The 13,576-nt window shown below is 45.3% G+C and overlaps 1 protein-coding gene across 4 annotated transcripts in view; it reads right to left on the bottom strand.

Moving 5' to 3' along the window:
• Window positions 1-13,576, bottom strand: part of LOC147642518 (uncharacterized) — a 206,749-nt gene that overhangs the window by 163,656 nt on the left and 29,517 nt on the right. For all 4 annotated transcript variants that reach the window (XM_086807209.1, XM_086807200.1, XM_086807192.1 and 1 more), the window contains exon 5: window positions 10,553-10,888. In XM_086807209.1, the coding sequence (XP_086663335.1) occupies window positions 10,553-10,888 (336 nt within the window). The remainder of the gene's footprint in view (window positions 1-10,552; window positions 10,889-13,576) is intronic.

The raw sequence follows: 13,576 nt of genomic DNA, 5'->3' as shown, positions 1-13,576 counted from the left end.
TGGCATATGTTTAAGGTTGTGGCCAATTTCAATGTTTAATTGCATTAATGGTCAAGTGTTCTGCGAAACCCTCAGGCCCTCTGGGAAGTTACAAAGGCTATTGTCCTGACTGAGCTTCACAGAGCCCTTGTGGGGGGCAACATTGATATAATGATTCAACAGCACCACATCACCGCCGGTGGTCGCACTCATCATGGGAAGATTCTCCCCGGCAGGATCCACACCTATTGGTCCCAAGTTGTTGGTTCCCTCCAGAACCGAGGTGGAGTACGCAGTTCAGTAGTAGGAAGTCCATGGCGTCCAAGGTGGTGGACACATGCACGATTGTCCTCAAACGTGCATAGTACCAGAAGGAGGTCCAGATCAGCAGGGAACCTCGGCGATGATACCATGATAAAGTTGCACAATGCGGAAGCAAAAGATAGGAGAGAGAAAGAAAGAAAGATATATTAACCGTCTACTAAAGATATATTAACCGTCTATGAGACCAAAGTGATACATAATGTCCATGGCATATTTCATCGTGGAATGGAAAATAAAACAAAAACAAAATATAAACATAGCTATCTGCATATACAAAGCTGTCCATGATGGAAACTCATCATGGAATACTAGGAACATAGAAACGTGAGAGCAGCATCAGCCACCAGTAGATGAACACCTTTATTATGTAGTAAGAGAATCCCTTTGGAATCTAACTTTCCTAGAGCAACTTCCATCTCTTTTTCCAAGAGGCAAGACTCCAACTCACTCTCCAAATCTTATTGCAATATTCCACATGAGATACAAGGGGAATGGTATCACCCTCTTCACCAGCATCAATCACATGCTCTTGGCCTTTATGCATGAAGGTGATCCTGTTGGTCTTCTAAGCCTTGCACGGATCAATGCGTGTATGCCAAGGCTTTGCAAGCAATACATCACAGCCATTCAAAGGCACCACAAGAAAATCCTCATGATCCACATAGCCTTGAATGTGTATGCGCAACTTGCCAGGAATGTGTATGCGCAACTTGCCAAAAATAGTGCACTTCTCTACCAACAAAGGCAGCCCCTGCTTCAATTTGAGAACCCATGTCCTCCACTTCAATACCCAAAGCAGCTGCCATCTGTGTGGATATAAAATTTTCAGATGCACAATCATCAAACATGAACAAAGCGGGCTGATCCTTGAGCTGTCCCCAAGCTTTACATACAACCCTGTCTTTGCTATCATGTGAAGTGTTGCCCTGCACATCCGGAACCATATGCACATTAGGCTTTGATGCATTTGCATTATCACGCTTCTTCTTGTTTGGGCATGCCTTTGCAATATGCTCGGTGCTACCACAAGAAGTAAAGCATTTCCCCTCACTCATATATTGCTTTTTCTGCTCCGGAGTGAGTGTTGGGGTAAAGGCGTTATGCCCACCCTTATAGTGTGTACAAGCCCATAAGTTATAGTACATAGTACCCTTAGTACTTTTAATGTACTAAGTGCACTATGTGTACTAGTGCAATATACATGTGTGATAGGGGAGTCACACACTCATGCCTCATGAGTTGACTTATCCCCACAACTCTCTCTCTCTCTCTCTCTCCCTCGTTCTCTCTGTGTATGTCTCCCACATGAATCTCTAAACCCTAATTCCATCTCTCCCACACAACTAGTATCAGAGCCCTGGTTTAGGGTTTGTTCTCGAGTGCTGAATCACTGGCTCGTAGGGGATTCTTCCTTCTCCCACACAACTGTGTGCAAGGCAGCCAGCAGCTCGACTCTCCCATTAGCCTGTGTGTGAAAAGCCAGAAGCGACCAAAAGGCCCTTCAGCGTGAGCAGCCTGCATCAGGGTCACAGCAGCCAGGCAGATAAGGAGTCAGGCGTAGCTAACCAAGTGAAGAAGCAGGCGGGTGCCCGTCATTAGCAGTCGAAGCGTGGAGTTCTAGCGCTGCTGGCGGAGACGGCGAAGTGAGCGTTGGCGAACAAACGCTGGGCGAAGGCTGGCGCTAGGCGAACGAAGTCCACAAGGCGGGCGTCAACCGTGCGAACGTATGCGAAGGCAGTAGTAAAGCGTATTAGCGTGTAGCGTTCAAGCGCTACTTGGCGGAGGCGTAGTCGAATCGGTAGGTAGCTGCCCCGAGCCACATGGTAGTCATGCGGAGATCCAGGCTAGCATGCCACCATGCGAGGCCCAGCAACTAGGGCTCCAGAGGCCTCACCACCAGTCCCAGCTCTATCCACAGACTGATGAAGGAGCCTTCCTTGCGGATCCCAGGCCTGGAAAAGATGCCCTGCACTCTCACTCAATGAAAAAGATGGTGAAGGACCCGATGGTGTAGAATCTGCACGAAAGTGGGAGAAAAGTTGCATTTGTGCTTCCGCAGTGGGAGATAAAGCTTGGGAGAATAACTGTGAGCACTTTGTGTGCTTTTGGTGCAGTGTTTGCACATTTTTGCAGGGAGTCAGGCATTGACAGGTTGCATTTTGCTATGGCAACCACAAGTGAGAGCTCTTCATTGCTTCACATCAAGAAGCTTGAAGGCTCGCATAATTATGATATTTGGCAAACCCAGTGCTACAATGTGTTGCTCCAAAAAAAGCAGCACAAGCCTATCAAAGAAAGGGGTGTAATGCCCGCTTCTCTTACTGCTGAAGAGTGGGAAGATATGGATGAGCTGGCAAGATCTACTATCATGTTATCTGTGTCAGACTCTTTACTTTTCAGCATTCGTGAAGAGAAGACAGCTTGGGGAATGTGGCAGAGATTGCAGGACTTGTATGCCCAACAAAGTGCCTCAAGCAAAGTGTATTGGTTGAAGAAACTCATAGGTCTTCAGATGAAGGAAGGGGCATCTATGACAGCCCATCTCAATGAGTTTAATGGTATTGTCAGCCAAGTTATAAATCAAAAGTTGGCAATGGACGATGAGTTCAAAGCCACTTTTCTGTTATGCACTTTGCCAGAGAGTTGTTACACATTCAGGACAGCCACTAGCAATTCGCATGCTATGCTGTCATATGCAGATGTTGAGGGTGCTCTTCTTGAAGAAGAGATGAACAGGAAAAACAACTCTGTTGGAAAGTCCAATGCAATGAATGCACGTGGGAGATCCCAGCAAAGGGGTAAAAGCCAAGAACGGGGAAGGAGCAAGTCTCGCTCCAAAAAGGACTTGGAATGCCATTATTGTGGCAAGAAGGGACACATTAAAAAGCAATGCTACAAATGCAAAAACGATCAAAAAGAAAAGGGAAAAGGCAAAGACAAAGAGAAGGATGAAGCCAAAGATGTAAAGCCAAAGGGCAAAAGTGGAGTCAAGATTGAAGAAATCAATGTGTCACATGCAGGTGGCAGTGAGGATGAGGTTCTATTTACTTCTTCACTTGATGCCCATTCACTTCTTACAGGTGGTCATGGTATGCACTCATGGATCATTGATTCAGGTGCCTCCTTTCATGTCACAGGTTGCAGAGACTTGTTTGTCAGGTACACTGCTGGCAATGAAGGAGTGGTTTATTTGGGTGATAACCATGCATGCAAGATTCTTGGCAGAGGTGATGTGAGGCTTGTATTTTCAGATGGCTCACAGCTTATGCTCCATGATGTCAGGCATGTGCCTGAAATCAAAAAGAATCTGCTTTCTACTGGACAGCTTGATGATGCTGATTATGTTACCACATTTGGTAGTGGAAAGTGGAAAATTAGTAAGGGGTCACTGGTTGTTGCCAGAGGCTCTAAGGTGGACACTCTTTACTTTATGCATGTAGGTGTTTGTCACCATGCTAATGTAAATGCAACCGAGCTGCCGGAAATTTCTGTGGCATAGCCGGTTGGGACACATGAGTGTCAAGGGAATGGAGCAATTGTCTCGTTTGGGTTACTTGCCTTCTCTAAAGTTTTCAAGTTTTCAGTTTTGTGAGCATTGTATATATGGTAGGCAACTACAGTGCCCCCACAAGAAAGCTCTTGGACAGAAAGATGCTCAGTTAGAGCTTGTGCATACAGATGTATGTGAGATGCCTCAACTTTCTTTGGGAGGGGCAAAATATTGTGTGTCTTTTATAGATGATGCCACACGCAAGGTGTGGGTTTATCCTCTTCGTTTGAAGAGTGATACATTCTCAGTGTTTCAGAAGTTTGTTGCTCATGTTGAGAATCAAACTGGCAAAACACTGAAGGCTTTGCGTTCCGACAATGGTGGAGAGTATATGTCCAAACAGTTTCAGGACTTTTGTGATGCTAAAGGCATCAAGAGGGAGCTCTCTACTCCTTATGATCCTCCACAAAACGGGACAGCAGAGAGGATGAACAGGACCATAGAGGAGAAGGTCCGTTCTATGTTGTCACATGCTGCATTACCTCATGGTTTTTGGACTGAAGCTGTTATGACAGCCGTTCACCTTATAAACAGGTCACCTAACACGAGGCTTGGTGGGAAAGTGCCAGAAGAAGTATGGACAGGGAAGCCTCCGTCATACAAGCACTTGAGAGTGTTTGGTTGCGTTGCGTACGTGCACATACGCAGGGAAATGCGTACCAAACTTGATCCTAAGTCTCACAAATGCATATTCCTAGGATATGGTGACAGAGGTGAAATGGGGTATAGACTTTGGGATCCCATGAATAGAAAGATCATACGCAGCAATGATGTCATTTTTGATGAAACATGCATGTATAAGGAGCCTGCAAGGCAACAGGAGCCTGGCAGAGTCATCTTTGATGATGATAGACATCATGGACAACAACAAAGGGCTGTAAATCAGCCATTACAGCAGGAAAACCAGCCCTTAAATGGTGCTGAAAATGGTCCAAATGGACAGCCAGAGATGGCAGAAGATATCCCTATGGATATACCACAGTTAGAGGAGATACCTGGCATGATTTTTCAGCCTTATGGCATTGAACAGGAGCCACCAATGGGTGATATGCAGGCTGGACAGCAACCTGCAAATGATGGTCATTGGGTACGGAGGTCCACAAGACCCTCCAGAGCCCCTGACAGGTTTGTTCCAGGGGTTGACTACTTGATGCTCACTGACTGTGGGGAGCCCTCATGTTATAAGGAGGCCTTACAGAGGGCAGACAAAGCTCTTTGGGAGCGTGCCATGAAGTCAGAGATGGATTCTCTGCATAAAAATGGAACTTGGAAGTTGGTGCATTTGCCTGCAGGCAAGAAGGTTTTGCCATGCAAGTGGGTTTACAGGCTCAAAGTTGCACCTGATGCAAAGCCAAGATACAAAGCCAGGTTAGTGGCTAAGCTTTAAGCAGGAATATGGTGTGGACTTTGAGGAGATCTTCTCTCCAGTGGTCAAAATGACCACACTTAGAGCTGTGTTGGCTTTGGTTGCGCATGATGATCTGGACTTGATTCAGATGGATGTGAAGACTGCTTTTCTTCACGGTGATCTCCATGAGGAGATATATATGCAGCAGCCAGAGGGTTATGCAGTAAGTGGAAAGGAGAAGCTTGTATGCAAGCTGAAAAAGAGTCTTTATGTGCTCAAACAGGCACCAAGGGAATGGTATCACAAATTTGATACATTCATGAAATCTCACAAATTCAGGAGAAGTGACATAGATCACTGCTTAACCAAGAAAGCTTTGGATGGCAGTCTATTGATCCTCATCTTGTATGTTGATGATATGTTGATTGCCGGGAAATCTCGTAAGGAGATGGATACCTTGAAGCAGAGGCTGCATCAAACCTTTGATATGAAGGATTTGGGTGATGCAAATCACATCTTGGGTATGCGGATACTTCGGGACAGAAATCAGCATGTGTTGTATTTGTCTCAGAAGGAATACATTGGCAAAGTCTTGCAGAGGTTCAATATGGACGGGGGGAAGAAGACTAGTACTCCTTTGCCTCCATATGTGAAACTCAGTGCTATGGACAGCCCACAGTCAGATAGAGACAGGGCTGATATGGCCAAGATTCCGTATGCTTCAGCTTGTGGCAGTCTCATGTATGCCATGGTTGCTACTAGGCCGGACATTGCATTTGCAGTGGGAGTGGTTTCTAGATACATGGCCAACCCTGGCAAGAAGCATTGGGAAGCAGTGAAAGGTGTCATGAGATACCTGAAGGGCACACAGGATATGTGCATATGTTTTGGCAAACAGGATGCATTAGTGCATGGTTACACGGATTCGGATTATGCCGGTCATCCAGATAACCGGAAGTCTACTACCGGTTATGTGTTTACATTCACAGGAGGTGCTGTGTCATGGATATCCAGGATGCAGAAGTGCACAGCCTTATCTACTACAGAGGCCGAGTATATTGCAGCCACAGAGGCTTGCAAGGAGGCATTATGGCTATCTCGGTTAGTGGTTGATTTGGGCTATACAGGGGATATTCCATTGTTGCATTGTGACAGTCAGAGTGCCATCCAGTTGGCAAAGAACCCTGTCTTTCATGCAAAGACGAAGCATGTGGATGTGAAGTATCACTTCATCAGAGAGGCGATAGAGAACAAGCAAATTCAGCTTGTTAAGATTCATACGGATGACAACCCGGCTGATCTGTTGACAAAGAGTTTGCCTCCGGAGCGGTTTGCTCATTGCAGACACTTGATGGGCATTGGATGAGGCCAGTTTCAGCCTTGATATGGCCTTGTATATTATCATGTACATGCTGATTTTTCTTTTCCTTCATTTAAGGGCACTTTGCCTTTAAGTGGGAGGTTGTTGGGGTAAAGGCGTTATGCCCACCCTTATAGTGTGTACAGCCCATAAGTTATAGTACATAGTACACTTAGTACTTTTAATGTACTAAGTGCACTATGTGTACTAGTGCAATATACATGTGTGATAGGGGAGTCACACACTCATGCCTCATGAGTTGACTTATCCCCACAACTCTCTCTCAGTATGGTACAGGATGGAGCTAGCTAGGTTGCATATCATGATTGTATACTCCATGCATATAGCTTTGCATTCTCCTAGTAATAGAGCTCCATCCCCTGCACACCCAGATTCAGCTTTTTATTCAGTACTTTTTCATTTTGTTGGGATGACAGAGGATACCCCATACAAGTACTCCGATTTGTCTCATAGGCCGAGTTCGGTCTTTTGGAAGACGTTAATAACATCTTTCTTTCTTTCTTTCTTTCTCTCTCTCTCCCCCTTGTTCTCTCTGTGTATGTCTCCCACATGAATCTCTAAACCCTAATTCCATCTCTCCCACACAGTGAGACCATAGTCTCTCAGTTTAAAGGGACGCTTCTTGGTAGTGTTATTTTCAGTCTTTGGACCATTTTTATCTTGGTTTTGGTCCTTTTTAGATGAGTGTCCATTATTTTACAGCTTTTGGACAGCCCTCTCTTTGCCTTGAAATGAGGGTTTAGCCTTATTGGATCGACTCAATTTGAGTTCCAATTGCTCGGTGGCGGTGGCGGTGGCGGTGGCGGTGGCGGCGGCGGCGGCGGCGGCGGCGGCGATTAGTTGGTGTAAGGTATGACCAGGACTGAGGATACATTTATAGTCCCGCTTTGTACACGGGTTGCAATCCCGATTAAAACCTTCTCTTCCTTTCCGCCTCGGTGACATGCATAAATGGAGACACCTCCAAAAGCACTTTCCATAACTTTTGTACATACGCATTTACCGATTCCCCCTCATTTTGCTTCACCCAATTCCACTTCATTGTTATCTCATTCAATGCATTGGGAGGCAAGAATTGAGCATAGAACCTCTCCTTGAACTCTTCCCATGATCTAACAGGATTCGGTGAGAGCTTCTCCCCCGTGAGCCACCAATGGGCAGCAGTGCCTTTCATGAACATGCTTACATGCCGGATCATGGATTTCTGAGTGAAATCCTCATCACTAAAAGCAATATCAAACTGGGCAATAAAAGCAAGTGCCTTTCATGCATCATATTCCCCATGATATGCGTCAAACTTCACAGATTTATCTCTGCCTCTAAAGTCACGAGACTTTGATGCATTAGCCTGCATCTCAACGTGTTTTCCCGCATGTTTGTCCGTTGGGACAACCCCTGTGTGACTGGTATCATTTTAGGAACAAAAAGTGATGCATTAGGCATAGATACATGTGTCCTGTAAGCATGAGGCATGGCTGGCCCCTCAACACACATTGGTGCCATAGCTTTTCTCTCTCTCAAAGGCATGAGTGGCATGAGAGATACGTGGAATACCTGCACCAACAGAAAATTGCAGCCCATGTTGCATGTGTTGTGCATGCACATTTTCAGCCGGCAATGGCATTTGACATACATTTTGACCACTACCATAAACATTATATTCTTCACAGGCTACATAGGGTACTCCTGCTTGGCGTGAAGTTGCCGATAGTTCCTCTCCAAAAACATGTGGATTCATCCTCTTAGACATAAGTTCTTGTTCGGACACTTGTGGGGATACCAAGGTATGTGGGATGGTTGCCTTTTCTACATAGGCATCCTCGATACAAGCCAAGTATGCATGTGCTACATCCCTCGGTTGTATGTGCAACTCTTGAGCAATCATTGCCATTGCATGATCCATATAAGATTCAGCTTTCTTGGCCTGGGGTCACTGGATAGAGGCAGGTTAGAGAATAATATTAATCGATTCGGGGGTGAAGGCAGAGGAGAGACAAGAGCAGGGTTGGTGCAACAAGAGGAAAGGTGAGAAACGGACAATAGGGCATGGAATGGGGAGGGTGGAGACACTCAATAGAGGCAGGTCTAGAGAATAATATTAATGGATTCGGGGGTGAGGATAGAGGAGAGTTTGGAGGAGGGTTAGCAGAACAAGAAAAAGGTAGGAAACTGACAAAAGAGCATGCCTCCATATGTAACATGCTAAACAGAAGTGTTATGATCATGAGATGCAATTAACCTTAATGGGTTCCTTGGGATAGAACCATGGAAAAGACTAAAAGAAACTGAAAGACTCCTACAAAAGGATAGACTAGCTATGTGTCTATCCCATCATCATCATCAATAAACGTCATCATAGTGAGCATGTGGATACATGTGCAAGTACATCTATATATCAGTATAAGTACAAATGAGAGCTCACGTGAGTGTGGTGTCATCCTCATCCATCCAGAATATCCAGCATAGGGGAATCTATGACTGTCAAGAGGCTCGCCATGTCCACCACGAGTGGGGGACTGCTCCTATGTCACTGGAGAATCTCCCCGATCTGGAGCTGCCGTGTGGAGAGCTACCAGCTCAGTGCACCTCCAATGTCGGATCTACCTTTGTCAGCAGGGCCACACTACTCATAATCATCAGCACTGGCTAGTACAAGACAGGACATGCCCTATCCCCACAAAGAATCGACAAGACCTCTTGAGTAGTTTATGCCCCCACCTCATCAAGGTCTTGCGTTTGGCACCTCCATTTCCACGATAAGTAAAGTTGTGTTGGAGCACAGGTATCCCAACCTCAATGCCTTTGGGACAGCCCAGGAAACACAGTAGTAAATGACAGAGATCCTGTGTCTTCACCGAGACTGACAAAGTTCTCACATTCTCTCATGGAGCCAGTTACATGGACATTGAGACGGAGTCCGGACCACCCCGGTTCTCCATGAGGAGAGCACAGGTCTGGCACCCCCCTATATTTTAATTGGATTGCAACTAATGAATACCCTCAACTTCATTGGCCTAAATCATACTGTTGGAAGTTCATCAATAGCCTCACAGGCTGGCATGTTTGGCGGGCAACACTGCTGCAAGTCCAACCTCCTGCAGAGTTTGTCAATTCCATTTTAAAATACCTTATTCACAATCTCCGTGTTAACAAGTGTGCCTCCAAAGGGTACCTCCCTGGCCATGAAGGAACAAAGGGAATCTTTCTCACATGCTTATATCCCAAACCTGACGTGGATGTTGTTACATGCCCTTAATGCATAGTAACATGGAACGCCGTTCCATAGCCTTGGGAACGAGGGAACGCGTTCCATAACCTGTGTCGTTCTCATTCCCGTTCCACAAATGTGCATCATTGGCTAAAGGCATTCTGGGTCTAATTTTTTAGTAAATGAGAATTTTTGTATTTTTCTATGATCATATCATATCATATGAGAGTGGTGTATGACCTTGCATCTAAAAGGCTTGCAATATATGCCCTTGAATCTCCTTAGCTTGCAAATGGTAACCATATGGTGATGACGTGTCATGCCCATTTTCTTTCCGGTTCCCGTTCCCATTCCAAAACAGACCCCCGTTCCATCTGTCCGTTCCCGTAATGTGACCCTTCCCTCCACCTCCTCATACCTCATCTTCCTCACAAAGAAACTAGCCAAGGAGAGAATCCCCCCTTCTATCGGACCTGTACCTCAGTAGAGGGATTATCTGTTAGTTCAAACGTATCTTTTTCCTATTAATTGAGTGTTCTTTTCCTAGAAAAATGACAGTAGAAGCTAAGGCTGCAAACAGCTGCGGAAATCCAGGCAGATTAAAAAGAAGAAAGATCAAAGGAGGCTGACAAAAAGCAGATAAATTGTGAAAAGCTTACTAATGATATCATCTGTCGATCAGGTAAACTTGTGACTTCTTTATGTATTGACATTCAAGGAAGAAAGAAAGGTAGAAACTGAACAAGGCAATATACACTGTACCTGCTACAACAATAAAATCGAGAGGGGAGCCTCTTACAACTTTGCTCCCATCAGAAATGTTTAGCTTGTAGTACCCTGGAAACATGACATTAACTGTTGCAATCTCATAACCGGATCCTGGTACAGCTGTCAACAGTGTGCAATCTTGGCATATATTTCCTGCCTTATCGATCACAGTTAAAGTGAAATTCTTAATATCTGACCATCCTGTTGAGATGTTTACTGTATTGTTGTAAGCATCCTTCAGATAAATGGCTACATACGCAAGGTCTCCCGCCATCATCGTGCTTGTTTTACTGGACCACACTGCCAGACAATTTTGAGAAGATATGGGGCCTGCATTTGTGAGACATTCACACACAACTTGCCAGCTTAGTGCATTACGATGTGATGAAGTATCAAACTAAATGTATGCATGTGTTTTCCACAATATCCCCCAAAAATTGTAATTCATTATCATGCTTCAAAGGCCTAAGGAGATTGCAGGCAGACCTGACCAGTGTCGGATTTGTCGTCGATAGGGCTACAATACTAGAGATTGTCCCAGATCAAGAGGCTGCGCTAGGAGGCGGTGTGGTCCTACCCAACAGATGCCTCCTACAGCTGCCCAGACTCCAATTGCCCCTGTGCCCTAGCAGACCACACAGCGTTGGGTTACATATGGCAGGCGCCCTCGGACCCCCGTACCTGCCCTTTACCCACACCCTTACAGGAGCACCCCAACCCTTATGCAGCTCTTGCCTCATAGGATGTGGATCCTTCTTTGGAGGATGAAGCTCTGCAGGCACAGGACTTGGATCCCTCGTAGGAGGATGTAGCACTACAGACACACAGGATGACTGCACCCTCGAGGATGATGTTGCGCAGTCGCATTATCATGGTACCTCTCCAATTTTGAGGACCAGCCCTAGCTTTTCCCCAGAGTGGGAACCAGAGGTAAGGTTCTCATCGTCAGATTTTCCCTCCCTTACCTATGCGAGACGTACCTCCATCTCTAAAGGGGGTCCTTCATCGACCACGAGATCTAGTCGTTCTTACTCTCAATCCTTTTGAGGATTGTCTCATGGAACATTCAGGGTCTTTGGGGTTTTTTTCTGTGTCAGCAGAAACAGATTGTCAAAACTCAACTTCATAGTGCAGTTACAGGTGGACTTATGGAGGTATTGCTCTTGCAAGAGCATAAATTGGATGCTAGCCAATGTGGGAGATCAGGAATGTCTCATGGGGTTTTTTCCATGTCAACAGAAACAGATTGTCAAAACTCAGCTTCATAGTGCAGTTACAAGTGGACTTATGGAGGTATTGCTCTTGCAAGAGCATAAATTGGATGCTAGCCAATGTGGGAGATCAAGCAAGCTTCTTTTGGGACAAACCTTTTGGTCGCCAGCCATTGGTACCAAAGGTGGTGTTTGTATTTCTGTTTCAATTGTGATTTTGCCTTGCATCATTGGACATGGTGTCATTTTACCTGCAAGAGTGCAGTGGATCCTTCTTATGCAGGGTGTTACACGTATTGGTATTCTTAACCTCTATGATCCTAACCATAGAGGTGAGAGGATTGTCTTTTGGAAATCTCTCACTACGTTGATGCCTCATGCTGACCATTGGATTATTGGTGGGGATTTTAACATGGTTGAGATTCCAATGGATAAAATAGGTGGGCATGAGGGCTTGGTGTATCCTCTTGAGAGAGTGTCTCCATTCAGGGTAGAGATTGTTGGCGTGAGGATGCCACTCCGAGGAGACCATCCACTCTTCTCTATTCATGGTCTAATAGGAAAAGGGATGCAAGACATATTTATGCACGATTAGACCGATTTTATGTGGATAACTGGGTGCTTGACAAAGGGGGTCATAATTTTATTGTTGCAAGCACTTCAAAATCGGATCATTATCCAATGGTTTTATGCATTAGAGATTCGAGTCGCCATGGTTCGGCACCTCATGTACGCATCCTTGATCATTTGTTCTCAGATGCAGAGCTATCACATCATATGCTTGATATTTGGAGATCTCATGATTTCTCACAGGCCTCGCAAAAGCCTGGCCTTTGCTCTTTGTGATATTAGTGACTTTTATCACATGTGCGCCCTTTCTAAGAGGCAAGAGGCCTTGGACTTACAAAGAGCTATTAGACGTAGACTGGCAGCCTTACAGAGAGAACATGAGAAACACTCTCATGCTCACTAGGACTATTAGGACTGAGCTTCATCACTCTCTTGAGCAGCGTGCGGAGTACCGTTACCACACCCAAGAATCCTTTTGGACCCAAATGGATAGCAAATGCAACAAACACTTCTTTGCTACTCATGGCCCATCTCATGCCAGAGATAGTGTCAAGCAACTGCAAGATTCACACGGCACTCTTCATTCACATCCTCCTATGGTTAGACAGATTGCCACTGATTTCTTTTGCCAGCTTCTTAGCGTTGAGCCTCATTCTAATTTGGGAAACAAGGCACAGAGGAAGGTTTGGAATGCATTGCCACATTTGATTATTGAGGAGATGTGTTCCATTCTAGATGCCCCTTTTTCTATGCAGGAGTTCGGTCATGCTCTTCATGCCTTACCTCATGGTGAGTGTCCAAGGGAGGATGGTCTCTCCCCTAATTTTTTCATTACTTTTTGGGATGAGATTGGGGTAGATATCACATCGGCTCTCCAGAAGATGTGAAACACACGTTCTATGCCTTCTTCTCTCACTGAGGAGCTTATTTTCCTTATCCCTAAGAGTGGGGATTGGACAGTGGAGACCTATCACCGGATTGGACAGTGGAGACCTATCACCTTACTTGGGACTACATGTAAGATAGTTGCTAAGGCAGTGAGCATTAGATTGCAACCAATTTTGCAGGATGTCATTCATGATACTCATAATGGTTTCTTACACGGGAGGAGCATCTTTGATAACATTTTCTCGTTTTGGGAGGCCGTGGAATGGGCCAAAGCAAGTAATCAGCCTTTAGCCATTCTGCTTTTGGATTTTGAGAAGGCTTATGATTGAGTGGATTGGGACTTCCTTGC

The sequence above is a fragment of the Cibotium barometz genome, chromosome 1 (assembly GCF_041138505.1).
Source record: "Cibotium barometz isolate CiBa-2024 chromosome 1, ASM4113850v1, whole genome shotgun sequence".
NCBI classification, from domain to species: Eukaryota; Viridiplantae; Streptophyta; class Polypodiopsida; order Cyatheales; family Cibotiaceae; genus Cibotium; species Cibotium barometz.
This window is presented reverse-complemented; position numbering and strand designations above follow the sequence as displayed.